At 42.3% G+C, this 23,967-nt stretch overlaps 1 protein-coding gene across 1 annotated transcript in view; it reads right to left on the reverse strand.

Moving 5' to 3' along the window:
* Positions 1–23,297, reverse strand: part of ADGRG4 (adhesion G protein-coupled receptor G4) — a gene marked incomplete at its 3' end in the record, with an annotated part of 56,618 nt that extends 33,321 nt beyond the window's left edge. Inside the window, exons 1-2 of the mRNA XM_082717957.1 lie at positions 23,225–23,297; positions 5,786–6,400 (exon numbers count right to left, since the gene is read on the reverse strand). Coding sequence (XP_082574083.1) covers positions 5,786–6,400; positions 23,225–23,294 — 685 coding nt within the window. The 5' untranslated portion in view covers positions 23,295–23,297. The remainder of the gene's footprint in view (positions 1–5,785; positions 6,401–23,224) is intronic.
* Positions 23,298–23,967: the final 670 nt, after the last annotated feature.

The raw sequence follows: 23,967 nt of genomic DNA on the forward strand, positions 1-23,967 counted from the left end.
ATAACTAAATGGATAAAAGAAGATGAAGACTATGAGCATATAATGATGATCCTAACTTTGAAAAAGAAAAACAAAGACTATATTCACGTAAACCCAAGTTTTCAGTTGTTCCTGCAAAGATAAGTAAGAAATTGTTAAAAATCGTCACTTTTAGGGAGAGGACTTAGGGTAAGGGCAATATTGATGAGAAAGGAGGCTTTTACTTTTAATTTCTATCTTTGTGCATTGTTCAAATTTTTACCAGCCTATCTACTACTTTTACTTTAAAAATAAATCCATTTTAATGAATAAAGTAATAAACTAGTAAAAGTGGTGACAGTTTAAATTGTAAAACTTCTATCTTTTGCCTTGAAATTCTACTCTTACAAACGTGTCCTATGAAAAAGCAAACCCACATATACCAAGATGTATGTACAAGGATATTTGTCACAGCATTATTTAAAACTATTAAAAAAAAAACCCTATAAAAAATCCTATTAAAAAAAAAAACTTTAGGGGCGCCTGGGTGGCTCAGTGGGTTAAGCCGCTGCCTTCGGCTCAGGTCATGATCCCAGGAGCTCTCTGCTCAGCAGGGAGCCTGCTTCCTCCTCTCTCTCTGCCTGCCTCTCTGCCTGCTTATGATCTCTCTCTGTCAAATAAATAAATAAAATCTTTAAAAAAAAAAAAAACTTTAATGCCCGTCAGTGGTGAGTTAAAGAAATCAGAGCACATCTGTAAAATGGGTATATGCAGCACTAAACATGCATGAGGTTGATCTAAATATACTGATGTGCCCATGATAATATTAAGTTATAAAATACATCGAGTGTAAAACATTCTGTACGTACGTACATATTATTTTGGTTTTTTTAAAATCTTGTATATTGGCTTTTTAAAAAATATATTTTATTTATTTATTTGACAGACAGAGATCACAAGTAGGTAGAGAGGCAGGCAGAGACAGAGAGGGGGAAGCAGGCTCCCTGCTGAGCAGAGAGCCCAATGTGGGGCTCTATCCCAGGACCCTGGGATCATGACCTGAGCTGAAGACAGAGGTTTTAACCCACTGAGCCACAGAGGTGCCCCTTATTTTGTTTTTTTAGGACTATACACATAGGTGAACACTTGTTATAAAGCCATTTAAAAAAATCTAAAAGAACAGACACCTCTGTGGAGAGGTTTTACTTCATAGTTCATCCACTTTGTATTGTTTGAGTTTATAATAAACTCCATATAATTAATAACCATAATGTATTGCACTCATGATTTTTTTTTTAAGATTTTGTTTTTGGGGGGTGCCTGGGTGGCTCAGTGGGTTAAGCCTCTGCCTTTGGCTCAGGTCATGATCTCAGGGTCCTGGGATCGAGCACGGCATCAGGCTCTCTGCTCTGCAGGGAGCCTGCTTTCCCCCCTTTCTCTGCCTGTCTCTGCCTACGGGTGATCTCTCTCCCTCTCTCTCTGTGTCAAATAAATAAATAAAATATTTAAAAAAAATTTTGTTTTTTGGGGGCACCCAGGTGGCTCAGTCAGCTCCAAGTCTGACTTTGGCTCAGGTCATGATCTCAGGATCCTGGGATTGAGACCCTTCATTAAGATCCCCACACAGCGTGGGGGGGCGTTGCTTGTCCTTCTCTTGTTCCCTCTGCCCCTTCCCCCACTCATGAGTGCACACTCTTTCTCTCTCTTTCAAACAAATAAATATTTTTTAAAAAGATATTTTTCGGGGCACCTGGGTGGCTCAGTGGGTTAAGTCTCTGCCTTCAGCTCAGGTCATGATCTCAGGGTCCTGGGATCCAGCCCCACATTGGGCTCTCTGCTCAGCAGGGAGCCTGCTTCCCCTTCCCCCTCTGCCTGCCTCTCTGCCTACTTGTGATCTCTCTGTGTCAAATAAATAAATAAAATCTTTAAAAAAAAAGATATTTTTCTTTTAAGAAGACTCCACGTCCAACGTGACGATTGAACTCATGACCCTGAGATCAAGAGTGACATGCCCCCTTGCCTGAGCTAGCCAGGCGTCCCTAAAGGTGATTTTAAGTCATCTCTACACCCAAAGTGTACACTGAACTTACAACCCTGAGTTCAAGAGTCCCATGCTCCACCAACTGAGCCAGCCAGGTTGCCTCCTGCATTTGTAATTTGTAAAAGTAAAGAAAAGATGCTTAAAAACACCTCCACAACTAAATCCCTAATGACTGGCAACTTTGCTGTTGCTATTATTTATTACTGTGTTGTTTAAATATTCCTGAGACATCGCCAACTCTTGTGAATACTTGTTTATTAAATCCAGGTAGGGTTCATGGTTTTCAGCAAATGTTCCCCAAAAGCCTTGTTCTCATGAATATATAAATATATACATATATAATTTATGGGTAAATAGATTTATTGAGATTTGTAACCTAGCAATGTGCTCATTAAAATTTATTCCTTAAAGGTCATAATCCTTCTGTAGACCATAAATACCAATTTATTAGGCAAAAGCTGAGCTAGCCGTGTTGTAATCAGTCGTATTTATTCATGTAAGTGTCCCCTCTCCCCCAGATGTCACACGGCCAGGGCAGAGGTAGAAGAAATTCTATGGTGTTACAGCTCCTTCAGTGGTGAGCAGGTAGAAGTGAAAAGAGCACAAGCTTTGCAACCAGATAACTTTTTGCTCAAATCCTGGCCCCACTGTTTATTAAATAGGTGACATTAAGCAGTTTTTTCTAACCTCTTTGAGCCTCTCTTTCCTCATCTATAAAATGCCTGGCACGTGGAAAGAACTTCATAAAAAGTAGCAATTACCGTGTTATTTTTGAATAGGAGGGAAACTATAGACTCTGTCCTCGGAAAGAGGAATCCATCTTGCCTTTTTAGTACACTTTCAAGCCTTCCGAGGGCTCTGCCCAACTATCGAGGCCATTCCGGACCTCAGGTTAGAAAGCCCTGGTCTAAGGTTTAGAAAGAACATCTAGGGACGCCTGGGTGGCTCAGTGGATTAAGCCGCTGCCTTCAGCTCAGGTCATGATCTCAGGGTCCTGGGATCGAGTTCCGCATCGGGCTCTCTGCTCAGCGGGGAGCCTGCTTCCCTCTCTCTCTCTCTGCCTGCCTCTCCGACTACTTGTGATTTCTCTCTGTCAAATAAATAAATAAAATCTTTAAAAAAAAAAAAAAGAAATAACATCTGAAGACACCTGAAAAGTAAAAATAATATTCTCTACTCCTTTTCCAGGTTGTCATTTTAGGGTGTGCTTTCTTTTCCTTTTTGTTGTGCTGGAGTATTGGTGTATTGTGCCTCCCGGAAACCGATCAGCCCAAGAGGCTAGGATGTTCATTAAAGAGGATACAAAAGACCAAAGTAAATGAGGGCTGTCTTGCACTTTAACAACATCAGCTAGATTTTGTGATTTACTAGCAAAGTGGTAGGAAAGGCCATGGCAATTCACTGGCCAGATTAGGTTTTCAAAGACCACTGCTAAGCATAAGGATTTAATAGAGCCAGACTTCAGGTTCTTTAGATCAAAGATTAAGTAACTTTAAACTGCTCTGGGTGAGCTGTTCAGGCTTAACCTACTAGTCCCTAGCTCCATTTTGTAATCAGAGCTAGCAACACTGCTCTCTTTTTTTATTTTCAAGGCTTCAGAAAAGAGAAAAACCAAATGTCTCCAGGTAGTCACTCAAAGGAATAGCTTTCCTGTTTCTTTGCTTTAGTTTCATCTCAAAGAAACCCAGAAGCCCGCTGCAATGTGCCTCTGCCATTAATTCAAACTGCTGGTGAAAATACATCCCCGAAGTCTGTGAGAACTTATTAGGCGTGGATCTGACCCGCATTCCCTCGACACCACCCTCAATCCCCAAGAATCGTGAATAAAACCTGAGAATGAGTACACATTTCAGGAAATGAGGGGGAAAAAAATCTCATCTTGATCCTGTTATCACAGACTTTACCCACGCTCAGGACCACTGCTGCCGAGGTTGGAAAAGTTTGGATTTGAGGGGAGAACAGGGTTGGACAGAGAAAACCAATCGTATATTCTCTCTTCGAAATTAGAAAGAAGGAGAAAAATATATGTGTCGCTCCAAGCAGCCTTTCCAAGAACGCCATCCCCAAAAGTTCCTAACATAATCATTGCTCATGAAAGAAAAATGAATTGGTTTATAAATCCCATTCCTTTCTAAAAGGAACCAGGACTCTGGTAAAAATGGTTGATTCTTGCTCTGAGCAGAGAAAGTACAAGATGAGCCTATAACATCTTGTGCTGAAAGTAAGGAAGTACTCAAAAAATGATGGGAACGTGTCAAAAGGACACAAGAGCCAGATGGAAGGACTCCCACTGACCTAAACTGGGCCAATTTGAACATCAAAATAAATGATGGCAACAGATTGTAACCCATTGAATAAGGTAAGAATCCATGAGTTCATGCTGGTACAGACATATAACAACTGAAGGAATATCAAAGTAAATGTGGAAGAAGAAAACATTCTTCCTTGCAATAGAATACTACCTAATAAACATTGAAAAATGACAGAGTTTTAAAAATCAGTGTTTTGTGACTATTGTATAAGCCATTGAGGCAAGCATCTACAATAGATGTAAAACGACTAGGTGAAAGGTTGTTAACAGGGGCGCCTGGGTGGCTCAGTTGCTTGAGCATCTGCCTTTCATTCTGATCATGATCCCAGATTCCTGGGATCGAGTCCCTCACTGGGCTCCTTGTTCAGCCGGGAGCCTGCTTCTTCCTTTGCCTGCTGTTCCCCATGCTTGTGCTCGCTCTCTCTGACAAATAAATAAAACCTTTTTTAAAAAAAAGTTTGAGAAGGGGGCACCTGGGTGGCTCAGTGGGTTAAAGCCTCTGCCTTCGGCTCAGGTCATGATCCCAGGGTCCTGGGATAGAGCCGGGCATCGGGCTCTCTACTCTACAGGGAGCCTGCTTCCTCCTCTCTTTCTCTGCCTGCCTCTTTGCCTACTTGTGATCTCTTTCTCTGTCAAATAAATAAATAAAATCTTAAAAAAAAAAAAAGAAATGATCAGTCCTTTAAAAAAAAAAAGTTTGAGAAGAACAGGATCTTTACATAGCCTCCAAATATCTCTCCCTAAATTGGGTTTTTTAAAAAAGATTTATTTATTTGAGGGGGGAGGAGGCAGAGGGAGAGAATCCTCAAGCAGACTCCCCACTAAGTGCAAAGCCCAATCCCACGACCCATGAGCTCATGACCTGAGCAGAAACCAAGAGTCAGACCCTTAACTGACTGAGCCTCCCAGGGGCCCTTTCCCAGAAATTGGTTATTAATTTCAGAGGGAGAAATAGTAACAGTGGAGAAATCTAGAAAAAATAGCTATAAAAGAAATTAGTAGGATAATTTGAATATTAATGATGGATTAAATACTGATATTATATCAAGGTACAGCAGTAAGAGAATGTCCTTATTCTAAGGAAATACACACTGAGCTATTTAGGGGTAATGAGGCGCTATGTCCATAACTTATTCCTAAAGGATTAAGAAAGTGTGGGGGGGGGGGAGGAAAGAGAGAGAGAGGAAGAATAATAAAATCCGGGGAAACAAAGTAACAATCGGTGAATCTGGGTAAAGAACTTGTATAAATTCCTTGTCCTGTTGTAATTTTCTGCAAGTTTTAAATGATATCAAAACAAAAGACAAAACACAAAGAGAAAGAAAATAGTTTAGCTCTACGTTAAAAAGCAGATGAAAAAACTGGCAACCTTGGGCCCCTCTGAGGAAGACAGAGCCTTGGCCCAGAGTGGATTATTTAGACTAGCGAACAGAAGATCAACCCTTGCCAAGGAGGGTAGTTCAGAAGTTACTCACAGCAGCGCAGTCTCGTGTCAACAGTTGTGGTGATCTCGTTGATGAGCCAAACATCTTCTTCCCAGCTAACAATGTTTCCACTCACGCACTTCAGAAACTCCTCATTCTCCAGGATGTGGTCCCAGAGCTGAAAGTAGTACAAGCTGCCAGTGAAGCCAGGCAGGGCCCTTCCTACCTGGCTGTTCCGGTTCGTAAGAAAATGTCCTAGAATCAGAGTCCCATTAGGTGTCAGGCTTTGTGGTTGATCCCTCATTACCAGTATCCTTTCAGTATTCAGGAAGAGCTCTAATCTGCCCTTCACACCATCCCATACCAAGCATACCGTATGCCATTGAAAGGGAGTCAGGGAGTAACGGATATAAAAGGTCTTGCCCAAGTTGTATAGTATTAGCTGCTGATGGTCTCCTCCAAGTCCAAGGTCTATGGCTTCTCTGCCCAGGAAGGCATTATTAGCAATATAGGAGAAGGCCATCCAATCACTTAATTTGTCCTCCACGAACACCAGGTCAATGCATGCTGTGAGTCGACTGAGTTCAGGAACCGTGTTGGCCAGGCTCACATACGTGTCAGCTCTTCCATAAAAATCCAATCTTTTTCCTTTTAGGGAAAGTGCCTCTGCCCAAAGTTGGGGAAGGGGAAAGAGAAAGCAAATGAAATTTTGATAACAAAAATTCAATTGTATCTTCTTTGGCCACATAGTCAATCCCAGATTACACAATGCTATTTATTATGAGTCAATAAAACTTTATTTTATTTTGCAAAAAAAAAAAAAAAAACCCAACCCCAAGTAATGGATACATAAAAATCATCTCTATTTGACACTGGCATGTGACATTTTCTGGCAGAAGAGTCTCTTCGTAATTATATTTTGCCTGGGCTAATATGAAAAGTCAGATTAGTGCTCCCAGAGCACACACCAGCTGGACAGTGTGGGGAGGCAGCTAGAAGTATTTAGCTAAGTTGGCAGAGAGGCGGCCAAGGAAAAGGCAGCTTGGATTTAAAAAATCTGCTGCACATAAACTTCACTCGTGTAATCAAAGGATAGCTCTTTCCATCTACCTAACTGCCTTATTATATTCATGGTGCAACAGCAATTTATTTCTCCAATGCCTTTTCCTGAGCCAAATTACCTGATTTATTTGGTCTCTGGAGACTGTTTCTCACTGAAGGCTCCGACAGAGGCCTGGAGGATGACCAGTTGGACAATAATGAAGCAGCAAAGCTTCTGTTTGTCCTCAGGAATGGGAGAAATGGCACTGCCCTGAGTGTACCCCGACTCCTTCCTTCTGTCTCCTCACCAAAAGGCCTGCATATCTTTAAGAGGTTCCTGGTGGGGGGCGCCTGCGAGGCTCAATTGGATGAGTGTCGGACTCTTGATTTCGGCTCAGGTCAGGATCTCAGGGTCATGGGATTGAGCCCCACATCAGGCTCCCCACTCAGCAGGGAATCTGCTGGTTTCCCTCTCCCTTTGCCCCTCCCCCTGCTATCTCTCTGTGTCTCTGAAATAAACAAATCTTTTTTTTAAAAGATTTTATTTATTTATTTGACATACAGAGATCATAAGTAGGCAGAGAGGCAGGCAGAGAGAGAGGGGCAAGCAGGCTCCTTGCTGAGCAGAGAGCCCGATGTGGGGCTTGATCCCAGGACCCTGGGATCATGACCTGAACCGAAGGCAGAGGCTTTAACCCACTGAGCCACCCAGGCACCCCTAAACAAATCTTTTTTTATAAAAGTTTTCAGGACCCAGTTACCACTGGCTCTGGAGTCAAAGAACCTGAGTTGGAATCTCAGGTCTGATGTTCATCTGCTGTGTAACTTTGAGCAAGGACCTTAACCTCCTGATGCCTCAACCTTTGCTTCAGTAAAATGGGGATTCCAGACCACAATATGTAACACAACTCAGGAAGCCACCATTTGCATCATAATCTATGCCAGATAATAGCCTTATCTACTGACCATACAAAACTGTTTGAAAATTAAGGGCTTTAAAGTCTAAAAAAAAAACCAAACTTGTGAAATAAATAAATAAAAATCTTTAAAGTCTTAAAAAAAAAACTTGTGATCTCTCTCTCTCTATCAAATAAATAAATAAAAATCTTTAAAGTCTAAAAAAAACTTGTGATCTCTCTCTCTCTATCAAATAAATAAATAAAAATCTTTAAAGTCTAAAAAAAAAAAAGAAAAGAAAATTAAGGGCAATGATGCCTGCAAAGCCCTCTCGAACATTCTTGAAGAACACGGCCGTCTGCCATCACCTGGGTCAGCTCGCTGTCCTGGAGTCCCAGGATAGAGCCCCACATTGGGCTCGCTGCTCTGCAGGGAGTCTGCTACCCTCCCCCTGCTCCTTACCCTGTTCATGCTCACTCTCTGTTGCTCTCCCTCGCTCTCAAATAAATAAATGAAATCTTAAGAAAAAAAGAACATGCCCATCACTACAGACATTTGGTGGGCAATTTGGCAATATCTATAAAAATTTTAATTGAGTGTGCCCTTTGTTTCCTGGGAAGCTATTGGTGAATCATGATCCTATCATCGTGACAAAGCTCGCACCCCAGGACCCGAGGCAAATAGCTGAGAACAGCCCAACATCCACGCAATTCCAGTCCCAGCACAGCCCAAGACAAACCAAAAAGGGCTTTATGGCAGAATGGAATTCCAACCTCTCTCTAAATTAGGGCTGTGACCTTGGGACCAGCACTCTAAAACTGACAGCCAAAACAGCACACTAGAAGGGCTGACCAGAAGTGACCACTTTCCTGCTTCGGAGAGACGGCCCCAGGTGCGAGCTTTGAGATATTCTCTAGCTCTACACGATTGTCTCCCTCCATTCCTGCACTGAGTATCTTTCAAAGGCAAGCAAAGCCTTGCCTCTCCGAGCACATATGCATGCGTGTGCGCTTGCACCCCGCTCCCTGTGCGGGAGCCCCTGCCATCCACCTGCCGGGGAGCTATTTCTGAACTGTCCATGGTGGGTGAGCAAACGTTTATTTCTGTCCCTGGCTTATGTGATTATATTATCTTACCATATTTCATGTGGCTAATAAATCAAAAGGTAACCCTACAAGGTGATAATCACTAAGAAACCCAATATCGATTATGGTTGGCCAACTGTATTTCTGCTCAGCCCTCCAATATGACGTCAAGCACAATGTTTAAGAACAGGTTTTATGGTGAGTGTAAATCTCCAGGGCTTATTTGTCCCTTAAAAGAGAATGTACCACAATCCCCTATTGTCTGCAGGGCTTCTCCTCTCTGTAATACATGAATACAAAGCCAGTTGCCATAGGACACAAGCAAGCAACTTACTGAATCAGAAATACAAAAAGATGGCCTCTTCCTAGTTTTAAAACACAAGCTACAATGAGATACTATTTTTACTGCTTTGAAATGATAGCATTTTAGGCTGAAAATACCCAGCAATGACGAGCTTGTGAGGAAACAAGTAATTTTATTTATTTTTTTTTCATATTTTTTTTAACTTATAATGTATTATTTGGCCCAGGGGAACAGATCTGTGAACAGATCTGTGAATAAGCTTACACATTTCACAGCACTCACCACAGCACATACCCTCCCCAGTGTCCAAAACCCAGCTCTATCCCTACCCCCTCACCCCCTAGCAACCCTCAGTTTGTTTCATGATATTAAGAATCTCCTAAGGTTTGTCTTCCTCCCGATCCCATCTTCTTTCATTTTTTCCTTCCTTACCTCCCAAAACACCCCCCACCTCTCAAATTCCTGAGATCAGAGAGATCATATGACAATTGTCTTTCTCTGATTGACTTCTTTCACTCAGCATAATACCTAGTTCCATCCCCATTGTTGCAAATGACAAGATTTCATTTCTTTTGATGGCTGCATAGTATTCCATTGTGTGTGTGTGTGTGTGTGTGTACCACAGCTTCTTTATCCATTCATCTGTTGATGGACATCTACGTTCTTTCCATAGTTTGGCTATTGTGGACATTGCTGCTATAAACATTCGGGTGCACGTCCCCTTCAGATTTCTACATTTGTATCTTTAAGGTAAATACCCAGTAGTGTGAATACTGGGTTGTAGGGTAGCTCTGTTTTCAACTTTTTGAGGAATTTCCATGCTGTTTTCCAGAGTGGCTACACTAGCTTACATTCCCACCAACAGTGTAGGAGGGTTCCCCTTCCTCTGCATCCTTGCCAACATCTGTCGAAACAAGTCATTTTAATACACTGTTGGTGGGAGCACCAATTAATACAGTCCTTTTTTTTAAAGGTTACTTATTTACTTTTTAGTAATCTCTACACCCCACTCAGGACTGGAACTTGCAACCCCGAGATCTAGAATCACATGCTCCACTGGCTGAGCCTGCCAGGGACCCCAGTAGTCTTTTTATCTGAAGGGCAATCTATTAGTATCTATGAACATTTTCATCATGTATGGCTGTGTATATACTTTTGACCCAGCAATTCCATTTATATCCATTTATCCTAGACAAATATACGTGTATACAAAGATGCATGTACAAAGATATTTATTGCAGTATTGTTTGTATGGAGAAAAAGTAAGAAGACCTTTACGTCTATCCGTAAGTGACTAGCTAAAGCAATTGTTACCTCTATATAATGGAGAATTAAAACAAATCTGGTAGATCTATACAGTCATGGAGAGATTTCCAAGGCTTTGTACTCCATGAAATGCGGATTGCATAAGTGTAGATACAGTATTATCCTACTTTTTAAAATAAGAGGAAAATGTGTGCATTAGCATAGCATAGAAAAAATCTGGAAGAACACACATCGAGCAGTTAAGAATGAGTATCTTTAGGGGTGCCTGGGTGGCTCAGTCAGTTAAGTGTCTGCCTTCGGCTCAGGTCATGATCCCAGGGTCGTGGGATCGAGTCTTACACTGGGCTCCTTGCCAAGCAAGGAGCCTGCTTCTCTCTCTGACTGCCATTCCCCCAACGTGTGCACTCTATCTCCTTCTGTCTTTGACAAATTAATAAATAAAATCTTTTTTAAAAAGGAATGAATATCTTCAGATGTGAGATTTAGGGGGACTTATGCTTTCTATGCTATTTATTTCAGTAATTTTTGTACTTTTTATGCAATCATATGTCAAATTTAAAATCAGAAAAATAGGGGCGCCTGAGTGGCTCAGTGGGTTGAGCCTCTGCCTTCAGCTCAGGTCATGATCCCAGGGTCCTGGGATTGAGCCCCGAGTTGGGCTCTCTGCTCGGCAGGGAGCTTGCTTCCTCCTCTCTCTGCCTGCCTCTCTGCCTACTTATGATCTCTCTCTCTCTCTCTCTCTCTAAGAAATAAATAAAATCTTTAAAAAAATAAAATCAGAAAAATAAAGATGGACGGACAGATGGGTGGATGGACAGAACCACTTGGGGCCATACTTGAGATTCTGTGGGCAGAGCTAAGTCCTACTTAGATATCAGCAGAGGCGTAGTGTAGTGGAATCCCAAAACGCACCTTTGAGTCCCAGTTTTGTCCCTTACTAGCTGCATCAACGTGGACAATTAATGCATGAGAAAGCTTTGAGGACAGCGGCACATAGTGAGCGCTATGCGAGTGTGCACCAAACCCACGTCATTTCTCTGTGTCTCCTTCCTCCATGGTTAAGATAGGAATACTAATTAGTTTCCTGGCAGGGCCATCACGAAGGATGATGCAGTAATGTAACTGCCATTTATGTTATGTATGTGAAATGTTTATCAGCTGTGAAGCCCCAGGTAAACGTCAGCTGCTATGTTTGCCACTGTCATGATTAGAAGTCTCTTTTTTCTCCCATAACCTCTTTTGTACCCTTACACAGCCAAGCACATCTGCACGGAGCCCTGCTGCTGTAGCGACCCCCACCCCACCCCACCCCCGACCCAGGCTCCCAGCAAGGGCTCAGAGGAGGCCAGTTTGCAACGAGGTGGGGGCAAAGGCTTTGCCCTTCTGTTTGGCCAGGCAAGCAGCTTTCTCTGCTGGGCCTCTCCAGGGCCTGCTTCAAAGGCCACTTGTGTCTTTGCATATGATTTAACTATCCATTGCAGATGTCTGCTTGGACACTGCCATCTGTTTCCTGGCAATTTTCAAGTCCAAATTGCATGATTGCTCCCCTGAAGCGTGTTCTCTCTTCATTTGGCTCCTCTGTGTCTCCTTGCCTCTATCCTGTTTCCTTTTATTTTAAATTACATTTATTGTTGTCCGTGCTTTCAAAAAAAAGGTGTTTTGCCCATTATAAAAGTGATACTGTACATGCTTTCTTAAAAGAAAACATGGCAAACATTAGAAAAGTAAAAAGATGAGAACAAAGTCAGCTGGAGTCCCACCACCCAGAGACAACATTTTGGTAAATTTCCTTTGCGTTTCTTTTCTTCCGGGTATAGGTTTTGTTTGTTTCTACGTGGCCAAGATCACATTGCATGGAAAGTTTGGTACCCTGCTTTTCTCACTTAACAAGGTGACAGAAATGTTTTTCCATGTTTGGAAAACCTTATCACAAGCCTCTACAAATGGCTGTGTTACAGCCCTTGGAGTCCCAGGCACCATTTTATTTGTACTGTTTCACATAATACAAAATTAGCCATTTTACTCATTTTAAGGTGTGCAACTCATTGGCATTTAGAACATTCATGATGGTATCTGACCATCATATGATCTAGTTCCAGAACATTTTCATTATCCCAAAAGGAAACCCCAGATCCATTAAGCAGTCATGGCCCTTTCCCCCCTCCCTCCCACTGGCAACCACTAATCTACTTTTCTGTCTGTATGGATTTGACTATCTTCATATAAATGGAAACATACAAGTGACTTTTTGTTTCTAGTTTCTTTCACTTCGCATAATGTTTCCAAATTCATCCATGTTTTAGCATGCACCAGTAGATCGTTATTTTTTTAAGACCTTCTTTTTAAGCCATCTCTCTACCCAACATGGGGCTCAAACCCACAACCCTGAAATCCAGTCGCACGCTCTACCCATTGAATCAGGCAGACATCCCAGTACATCATTTTTAATGGCTGAATGATATTCCATTGTATGTATATGCTACATTTTATTTACTGATTAATCTGTTAATGGACACATTAATGGTTTTTCCCCACCTTTTAGTTACTATGAACAGTGTTGTTGTGGAAATCCATGATATTTGTTCAATTTGAACATGCATTCATTTCTTTGGGCTATATATCTAGGATGGGTCATTTAGTAATTTTATGTTTAACTTTTATGCATAACAGACACTGTTTTCCACAGCAGCCATTCAACATTCTCACCACCAGTTTATAAGGGTTCTAATTTCTCTACCTCTTCACCAGCACTTGTTGTTTTCCATTTTTTTAATTAGTATTATAACCATTGCAGAGGGTGCAGAGTGGTATTTCATCATGGTTTTGATTTGCATTTCCCTAATGACTAATGACATTGAGCATCTTTTCATGTGCTTGTTGACTATCTGCATATCTTCTTTGGAGAAATGTCTATTCAAATCCTTTACCCATTTTTAAATTGGGCTGTTCCTGTTTTTGTTGTTGAGTTCTAAGCACTCTTTATATATTCTAGATACTAGAACCTTATGAGATATGTAACCTGAAGATACTTTCTCCCCTTCTCTAGGCTGTCTCTTCACTGTCTTGATGGTGTCCTGTGATACACACATCTTTAATCTTGATGAAATCCAATGATCTGTTTTTTTTCTTTTGCTGCTCATTCTTTTGGTGTCAGTTCTAAGACTCCTTTGCCAAATCCAAGGTCATCCAAGCCCAAAGGTCATCCAAGGCCAAATCCGAGCCCATGTCTGTGCTTTCTTCTAATTTCTATAGTGGTAGTTCTTACATTTAGGAATTTCATCCATTTTGAGTTAATTTTTGTACATGGTGTGAAGACAAGACTCCAACTTCATTCTTTTTATGTGTTTATGTGTATACACATGTATACATGTGTACATGGATATGTATTTACACATCCAGCTGGGCCAGCACCATTTGTTGAAGAGATTATTTTTCCCTATTGAATGTTCTTGGCACCCTTATGGAAAATTAATTGACCATATGTATATGCATGGTTTTCTTCCTGGACTCTCAATTCTGTTCCATTAATCTGTATCTGTCCCTATGCCAATAACACAGTTTTGATTACCATAGCTTTGCAGTTAGCATTGAAATCTAGATGTATGGTTTCTCCAACTTCGTTCTTTTTCAAGATCGTTTTGGCTAATCAGGGTCTCTTGCAATTCCATATGAATTGCACAATCAGCTTTTACATATCTGTTTAAAAAAAAAAAGCCAGGGGCACCTGGGTGGCTCAGTGGGTTAAGCCTCTGCCTTTGGCTCAGGTCATAATCTCAGGGTCCTGGGATGGAGCCCAGCATCAGGATCTCTGCTCAGCAGGGAGCCTGCTTCCCCCCGCCTCTCTGCCTACTTGTGATCTCTGTCAAACAAATAAATAAAATCTTTAAAGAAAAAAAAGACATTGGATTTTGATATGGCTTGCATTGAATCTCTTTGGGGGAATACTGACATATTAATATTATATCTTGTTATCTTTTATTAACTCCATGAACAGGGGATCTTTTCCATTTACTTAGGTCTTTTTTAATTTCTTTCAGCAATGTTTGTAATTTGAGTGTAGAAGTCTTTCAACTACTTGGTTAAATTTATTCCTAGATATTTTACTCTTTTAGATGCTATTGTAAATAAAATTGTTTTCTTAAACTTTATTTCAGATTGTTCATTGCCGGCACATAGAAATACCACTGATTTTTTTGTGTTGATCTTATATCTTGCAGCTTTGCTGAATGTGTTTATTAACTTAAATATATTTTTTGTGGATTCTTTAGGATGTTCTATTTGTAAAATCATATCATCTACAAATAGACATAGTACTATTTTTTCTTTCCCATTTGGATGACTTTTATATCCATTTCGTGCCCAAATGCTCTGGCTAGATCTTCCAGTGTAATGTTGAATACAAGTGGGGAACCTGGGCAATCTGATCTCGTGTCTGATCATAGGGGAAAGCTTTCAGTTTTTCACCATGAAGTATAATGGTTACTGTGGGTTTTTCACAGATGCTCTTTTTTTAAGATTTTTTATTTCTTTATTTGACAGACAGATCACAAGTAGGCAGAGAGGCAAGCAGAGACAGAGAGAGGGGGAAGCAGGCTCCCCGCTGAGCAGAGAGCCAGATGCAGGGCTCAATCCCAGGACCCTGAGATCACGATCTGAGCTGAAGGCAGAGGCTTTAACCCACTGAGCCACCCAGGCGCCCCATCGATGCTCTTATTACATTGATGCTCTTATTACATTACATTTTTATCATGAAAGGGTGTTGGGTTTTGTCATACTGTTTTCCTGTATCAGTTAAAATGATCATATGTTTACCCCCCCTTAAGTCTGCAAATGTGATTTAGTACATTAATTAATCAATTTTTACATGTTGAACCACCTTTGCATTCATTTGTTGGATAAATTCCACTTGGTCAGGTTATATAATCCTCTATATATATTGCTGGACTCAGTCTGCTATACTTCGTTAAGAATTTTTTTAAAGATTTTATTTTTATTTTATTTGAGAGAGAGAGAGAACGAGAGAGAGAGAGCATGAGCCAGGGAAGGTGGGGAAGAGGCAGAGGGAGAAACAGACTCCCTGTGGAGCAGGGAACCAGATGCAGGGCTTGATCCCAGGACCTTGGGATCATGACCAGAGCAGAAAGCAGACAATTAATTGACTGAGCCACCCAGGCACCCCTGTTAAGACTTTTTGCATCTATGGGTGCCTAGGTGGCTCAGTGGTTAAGTGTCTGCCTTCGGCTCAGGTCATGATCCTGGAGTCCTGGGATGGAGCCCTGCATCAGGCTCCCTGCACAGTGGGGAGCCTGCTTCTCCTTCTCCTGCTCCCCCCTGCTTGTGCTCTCTCTCTAATAAATAAAATCTTTAAAAAAAAAAAAGAATTTTTGCATCTAACTGGGTGTGATATGCAACTGATGAATTACTGAACTCTACCTCTGAAACTAATAATGTACTCTATGTTGGCTAATTGAATTTAAATTTTAAAAAATAGTTTTAAAAAAATTTTCACCTAGGGGAAGCTGACTGGCTTAATCAGTAGAGCATGCAACTCTAAATGTCAGGTTTGTGAGCCTAAGCCTCACATTGAGCATATAGTTTACTTTTTTAAAAAAGGGATGGGGGAGGTACACCTGACTGGCTCAATCTGTGGAGCACGTGACTCTAGATCTCAGGGTTCTGGGTTCAAGTCCCACGTTGAATGTAGAGATTATGTAAAAATTTTTTTTAAATCCTTTTTAAAACAGAATTTTGCATCTATATTCATAAGGGATCTTGGTCTGCAGATTTCTTTTCTTGTGATGGCTGTGTCTGCCAGCTACCGCTTTTTAACTCTCTAGCAGAGTGATATAGCAAAACATTGTGCTCCAGGCCTATCTCTGGCAGAGCCTGGGGAAAAGAAAATAAAACTCTTGCCACAATTGTTACCCAATATGTAATTTTATTTCGCCTTTTGTGAGGTTCCCAAGCTGCTTTGCCTGGTGATGCATTGTTTACACAATTTTTAAGCAGACCTGAATTCGTGAAGCATTAAACAGTGTTTTTTCCCAGAATACTTCAACTTTCATGTTCTCTGATTCTTCACGGCGGGGGCCTAACCTGAGTCTTGGCCCCCTAGTGTCAGTTTCCAGTGCCCAGCAAAACGATTGGCATATAGTGGGTCCTTTATAGCTATTTTCTGAATAAATGGTTTGCCCTGCTTTTAGGGCACTGAGTTGGACTCTAGGACGGTTCCTCGTGCAAAGGTATCAGGGAAGTGGGTGAAGCATTTGGCATAGAATGAGAAGTTCTGGACTGCAACCTGAACTTGCGCCTTGCCCAAGAACTTTCCAGAAAATTTCTGGGGAAAGTTCCCTCTTCCTATCAGACCCCCAAAGTAATAAATACAGTCATTTTAAAAGTCAGTGAATATAAGGTTTAGAATCTCAAGAGAGAGGCAATCCAAGGGATTCTTTTTTTAAAACCAGGAAAGTCCCTGAATTTTCTGAAGACAGCACTGAATAATAATCTTCAGATATATTCTGTATTTGCTTCTCCGTCCTCTCTTGTCCGAGTGTCTCCTCACGATGTTAAAGTGTTTCAGAGGGTAGGGGACGGAGATGTTACAGTGCATTGCCTTGAACCATCTCAGGAGGAGTGGACAGACAAAGCTCATCGTGGTCAGATACTGGAGGCATGACCCGGTCACAGTTTCTCCCCCGTGAGGTGACCTGCTTTCCTCTGTTTTACTCAGAGAGTCTGACTGAGCAGTGATGCATGCGCTGTTTAGGTGCTATAACGAAGTACCATAGGCCGGTGGGGTTAAACCACAGCCATTTGTTGTCCCACAGTTCTGGAGCCTACAAGCTGAGGTCAAAGTCTCGGCAGGGTCTTTTCCTTCTAAGAGTTCTGGAGGGAAGATCTGTTCCACGCCTCTCTCCTAGTTTCTAGTTCACTAGCAATATTTGGTGTTCTGAGACCTACTGTTGTATCTCCCCAGTCTCTGCCTGTATCTCCGCCTGGCCCTCTCCCGGTACGTGTGTCTATGTCCACATTTTCCCCCTTTATAAGGACACCAGTCATGTCCAATTAGGGGCCGTCATATTCCAGTATGACCTTGTCTTTGCTTGACTAATTACAGTTGTAAAGACCCTACTTCCAACTGTGATTACCTTCTGAGGGGCTGAGGGAAAGGACTTCAACATGTGAATTTGGGGGGATGCAATTCAACTCATCTTACTGAATAAGGCTCAAGGCCTGACTAATCACCTGGAGATACTTCCTTTCAGAAGAGGGAGATAAGAGAGAGCAAATTTTAGAGAAAGGACTCACCAGAGGCATTGGCTGCATGGATACTGTCAAGAATCTGGCCACTCTGGGGATGGGGATTCTGCCAAGGGTACACCAAGCCTACCTCAACTGGGAAATGTCACTAGTCACTCATAAAATGGGAGTGGGCAGGGGCACCTGGGATATCTCAGTTGGTTAAGTGTCTGACTCTGGATTTCAGCTCAGGTCATGATCTCAGGGTCCTGGGTTCAAGCCCTGTGTTGGGCTCCCTGCTGAGTGGAGAGTCTGCTTCTCCCTCTGCCCCTCCCCCTGTTTGTGTTTGCTCGTGCTCTCTCTCTCTCTCTCTCAAATAAAATCTTTTAAAAAGTGAGGGGATAGTGGGCAGACGCTCATTTCCATAGTTTACAAACCCTATACTTGCACAGGGAGTCTTTTGGCTCTTAGTATCACAACCCTTTCAAATGAATGGTCAGGAGCTTTGAAAAATTTTGTAGACCTGGTCCCAGTCTAGCAGACCCATGGCTGTCTGAGTTAATATAAGAGATAGATGCCTGATACTGGGCAGCTCCATTACCCACAACACCGTGGTCATCATGTGAACAGCCACAGAGAACTGGAGTTATGCCTGCCGCCCACTGTCTATGCTTCCCACTGGTCTTGTGAGTAACCAGCTAATATGGTAAACCAGATCTGCCAACTATAAAAACATCCAACTTTGAGCCTCATTTCTTTTTTTTTAAAGATTTTATTTATTTATGTATTTGACAGAGAGAGAGAGAGAGAGAGAGAGATATCACAAAGAAGCAGAGAAGCAGGCGGGGCGGGGGGGGGGGGGGTAAGCAGGCTCCCTGCCGAGCAGTAAGCCCGATGTGGGGCTTGATCCTAGGACCCTGAGATCATGACCTGAGCCGAAGGCAGAGACTTAACCCACTGAGCCACGCAGGTGCCCCTTGAGCCTCATTTCTGTCACCAGTCAATAGTCACTGACTTATCCAACACATCCCCTCCACCAGGACCCAGGTTGCTGACCAGATATGTGGCCTGCCAGGCATTCTTCTCAGAATAAGAAGCAGAAAATTACCCCCACATAGGTAATGTGATTTTCCTTCCAATTTTGCACTCAAAGCCTATGTCTCACCTAACAAAATGGATGTCCTTACTCATAAAACCAGAAGCACCCTGGAAAATTCATTTACTCAACCATGATGGTCCCTGAGCACCAACTATGTGTCAGTGCTAGAGGACAGTGATAGAGTGAACTCACGTTCACACCAGGTCCTTGGCCCTAGTCAGCTTAAATTCCAAAGAGAGAGGTAGTTGATAAGCAAATATAAGAATTACAACTTGTGGGACACCTGGCTGGCTCAGTTGGTGGAGTATGAGACTGTGGATCTCAGTGTTGTGAGTTCAGGCTCCATGTTGGGTGTAGAGATTATTTAAAAATAAAATCTTTTTTTTTAAAGGATTACCAACTGTGAAAAGCTCTCTGAAGGAAATTAATAGGCTGCTGAGTTAGCTAATGGGAGGGACAGGGATGAGGTGATGGGAATACCTATAGTAGATACGATAGTTAAGGAAGACCTCCTTGAGGGAAAAGTCTTTTTTACTTATTTCTAGGAGACTAAAAACAACTAGGGTTACAAAGGTGTGGAATAAGATTCACCCAGACATGGGCAATAGCATATGTAAAGGCCTTGAAGTAGAGTTGTGCTTGGAATGTTCAAGGAATAGGAAGGCAGCCGGTGTGTCTGGAGTGGAGTGAGAGTGGAAGTATGGGAGGAAATGAGACCCAAGAAGCAGTGGGAGACCAGATCATGCAGTGCTTTTTAGGTCTTATGAAAGAGTTTGGATTGTGTTCTAATTGTCATGGAAACGTATTGGCAGGTTTTGAGTAGAAGGGTGACATGATCTAAGTTGACACAGGAAAGGATTGTTCTGGATGCCATGTTGAGAATGGGCTAGAGCAGAACAAGAGTGGAGGCAGGGAGACCAGTGAGGAGGCTGTTGCAGCTTCATTCCTTATCTCCTGCTCCATTCTGCACCTGTTCAGCTCCTGACCTGGCCTTCATCCCTTCTTGCTGGCTCTGCTCTCAACCCTTAGACTTTATGACAGGGTTCATTTCTTCTTCTTGACCCCGGATATTCTTCCAAGAACATGGTTTTGCTCCACACTCTGGCTCCATCCAGTTAGAGCATCTGAGTCACCCTCTGCCTGGTCTAGTGTTGACCCTGGCCCTCTATCTCACAATCACCCTCACAGTTGGGAAGCTGGTGACTTATCTGGAGACTGAAGGAGACTGAACCTTAGTGATGCCATTGTTTCAAGGACAGGATCTTCCCCGCACCACCCCCCACTCCACTCCCCAGGGAAGAAAATGATGAGTTTCTTACCAATTGAAGAACAATTAGAATTAATTCTTTGATAACCTAGAAAAGTCATTGTCTTGATTTATGGTTTTGAGACTTAGCCTGCAAAACCTTATGAATGTTTTAAAGTGATCTCTTCAGGGTTCAGATCTGCATATCTATCATAATTTCCATTGACCAATAATATTGCTCTCAAACTTATTCTAATTTTCCAGTACGACACACTCCCACTTTTTCTTTCATGACTATACTAAAGACTTCCAGATCGCCCTCTTCCTCGATCCCTCTATTTCATGCCCCATGAGCCCTCAAAAAACAAAACAAAACAAAAAAACAACCCGGGGCGCGCCTGGGTGGCTCAGTGGGTTAAAGCCTCTGCCTTCAGCTCAGGCCATGATCCCAGGGTCCTGGGATCAAGCCCCACATCGGGCTCTCTGCTCAGCAGGGAGCCTGCTTCCTCCTCCTCTCTCTCTCTCTCTCTCTCTCTCTCTCTCTGCCTGCCTCTCTGCCTACTTGTGATCTCTATCTGTCTAATAAATAAATAAAATCTTTTAAAAAATAATAACCCATTTAGAGTCTGTGTCTTATATACTACCACCGTACAGGTGTTCAAAGTTGTCCGACTTCAAATTGCATCGATTTATTAAAGAAAACAAATCTATTAAATCAGCAAATAAGTACTGAATGTCTAACCTGCATGTCAAGACCTGTGCTGGATGTTCTGGATAAAGAAATGGCAAAAATAGTTTCTTGCCTTTGAGGAAACCGACAGGGGAAAAGATAAATCAACATCTTAGCAGGTAGTCAAGGCCAGGTGACAGAGTTGCCACTGTGCCCCATAGGTCCCATTTCAAGCTTTATTATGAGAAACGTGGTTTCCCATCAGGCCCTGCACACAGCAAGAAGGCAGTCAGTGTTTGTTGTTGATGGTGATGATGATTTGGTATTTTTCCAGAAGATTAGCTCTCAATGTGAGGACTATTCAAATTAAACCACAGGTCTATTTCATCAGGAATTGTCACTCACTGACATGTATGACCTTTTAGCTAAAGACTGATGTGCTAAATGAACAATGTTATCAACTGAATTTACTTAATATGGACAAGATTGCAATTTTTCAAGGCAACCTTTTCCTTAAGTCTCTAAATTATGAGCTACTAAAGTTGAACTGTCTTAATCATCTAGTCACTGCAGAATAGACACAGAGATAGAATCTACCTCCATTCCTGTCACAGAGCCTAAGCAAGATCTGGGCCACTGCAAAACAGACGCCTGTTTGTCCCTGTGAATTGGTGACCAGCTTTTGGTATACTTTGGTTTCCCCATCTCTAGTCTATGCTTGTTGCCATGTACAAATAAAGGACAGAAAGATGATCTCATAATAAAATAAAGTAAAATACAAGAAAAGAAAAGAATAGTGACCAAACAAAACAATTCAAAAAATTGTTGCACTTAAAATATATGTCTTAGGGGCACGTGGATGGCACGGTAGGTTGAGCATCTGACTCTTGATTTGGCTCAGGTCATGATCTCAGGGTCCTGGGATCGAGCTCCACATCCGGCTCTTTGCTCAGCAGGGAGCCTGCTTCTCCCTCTCTCTCTGCCTCTGCCTACTTGTGGTCTCTCACACTGTCAAATAAATAAATAAAATCTTTTTAAAAATGGTATCATCATGCTCTAGGGAGCATTAATTTTTTTAAAGATTTGTTTGTTTATTTCAGAGAGAGAGAGGAGAGAGAGTGCGCGCGCACACACTTGCAAATGGGGGAGGGATAGAAGGAGAAGGAGAGGGACAAGCAGACTCCCTGCTGAGTGCAGAGCCTGACCTGGGGCTCTAGCTCTTGACCCTGAGATCATGGCCTGAGCTGAAATCAAGAGTCCAAAGCTTGGGACGCCTGGGTGGCTCAGTTGGTTAAGCGTCTGCCTTCAGCTCTGGTCATGATCCCAGGGTCCTGGGGTGAGTCAGTCTCCTTGCTCAGCAAGCGGTCTGCTTGTCCCGCTCCCTCTGCCCCTCCCTGCCCTCGTGCTTGCACTCTCTCTCTCTCTAATAAATAAATAAAATCTGAAATAAATAAATAAAACATTTGTATGAGGAAAAACAGCCCAAGAGAGAACTCAAAGCTTCTACTGGGTGTGCATTAGCTACCAAATGGCATTTCAGAGTTGCACTAAGAAATGTCAAGGACAGGGGTGCCTGAGTGGCTCAGTGGATTGGGCCTCTGCCTTTGGCTCTGGTCATGATCCCAGGGTCCTGGGATCGAGCTCTGCCTTGGGCTCTCTGCTCAGCGGGAGCCTGCTTCCCCCTCTCTCTCTGCCTGCCTCTCTGCCTACTTGTGATCGCTCTCTGTCAAATAAATAAATAAAATCTTTAAGAAAAAAGAAAAAAAAGAAATGTCAAGGACATGGGGCGCCTGGGTGGCTCAGTGGGTTAAAGCCTCTGCCTTCAGCTCTGGTCATGGCCCCCGGGTCCTGGGATGGAGCCCCGCATCAGGCTCTCTGTTCAGCAGAGATCCTGCTTCCCTCTCTCTCTGTCTGCCTCTCTGCCTACTTGTGATCTCTCTCTGTCAAATAAAGAAATAAAATCTTAAAAAAAAAAAGAAAAAGAAATGTCAAGGACAGGGATGCCTGGGAGGCTCAGTCTGTTAAGCATCTGCCTTCAGCTCAGGTTATGATTCCAGAGTCCTGGGATCAAGCCCCACATTGGTTCCCTGCTCAGCAGGGAGCCTGCTTCTCCTTCTCCCTCTGCCTACTGCTCACCCTGCTTGTGCATGCTCTCTTTCTTGGTCTCTGACAAATAAATAAATAAAATCTTATAAAAAAATGTCAAGGACAGAGACAGGCGGCTCATTCAGTAGAGCATGCAACTCTTGATTTCAGGGTTGTGAGTTCAAACCCCATGTTGGGTGTTGAGCCTACTTAATTAAAAAAAGAAAAGAAAAGAAAAAAAGAATGAAGGAAAGAAAGAAAGAGAGAGAGAAAGGAAGAAAAAAGAAAAAGAGAGAGAAAAAAGAAAGGAAGGAAGGAAGAAAGAAAGAAATGTCAAAGACAATAGTCCAAACTACTGTCCACTTGAGGCCAATTTTCGATCAGTCTTACACAATCCTGAGTGAATGGATTCATTTACTGAAGTTTCAACCTGTCCTACAGCCATATTGATCACAAGGAAGCCATTGAGAGGCAACCCCACAACTTCTCAAATGGTCTATTTCTGTAAGCTACTGTATATGAGACATTGAAAGAAATCGTAAGAATCCATTTTCTTACCTGAGAGAAAGATAAAACTCAACATGAGGACCAATCCATGAAGCCTCCGACATGTGATATGTTCTTTCATTGTGTAAACCTGTGTTCAAAAAGTCAGAAATTCACCTGGCTGAGATTCAGAACAAACAATTTCTAAGTACGTGAGCACACTTTTCCTGTCCCGACGCCAGGCTTTTCCTATCGATTAAAGCCATGTCCGCCAGCTGCAATATTGACGCTTGCCTGAGTTATGCAGCCTTGCTGAAACCTCACAGATTGATTTATGTGCCTATCCTTCCAACAAACTCCACCGAGGGCCTATATGTGCCAGACCTTGTGTCGCACACACACGCGCACACGCACACATGCACTGACAGTACAGCACTGGGAAGACAAGTTGGCCCAGACGGAAAGACAGACATCGAATGCATAATTACAAAATGAGATGCATTCCACCTTAATGCACACAACTTAACCCAACGACTTGCAAATTTAATGATCCTAAATATTTTGAAGGAAGCACCATGCAAGAAGGCTTTATTGGCAAAAGTAACTCATCAAATCATTTCTAATTTTAAAGCAGATCTGCTTAGAGAAACCTGATCATCTCCTTACATTTACCCAGATTTCTCCTTTAAAAAGTGTAATGAGGAGGGCACGTGGGTGGCTCAGTCAATGAAGTGTCTGCTTTTAGCTCAGGTCATGATCCCAGGGTCCTGGGATCAAGTTCCGCATTGGGCTCCCTGCTCAGCGAGGAGCCTGCT

The sequence above is a fragment of the Mustela nivalis genome, assembly GCF_964662115.1.
Source record: "Mustela nivalis genome assembly, chromosome: X".
Lineage (NCBI taxonomy): Eukaryota > Metazoa > Chordata > Mammalia > Carnivora > Mustelidae > Mustela > Mustela nivalis.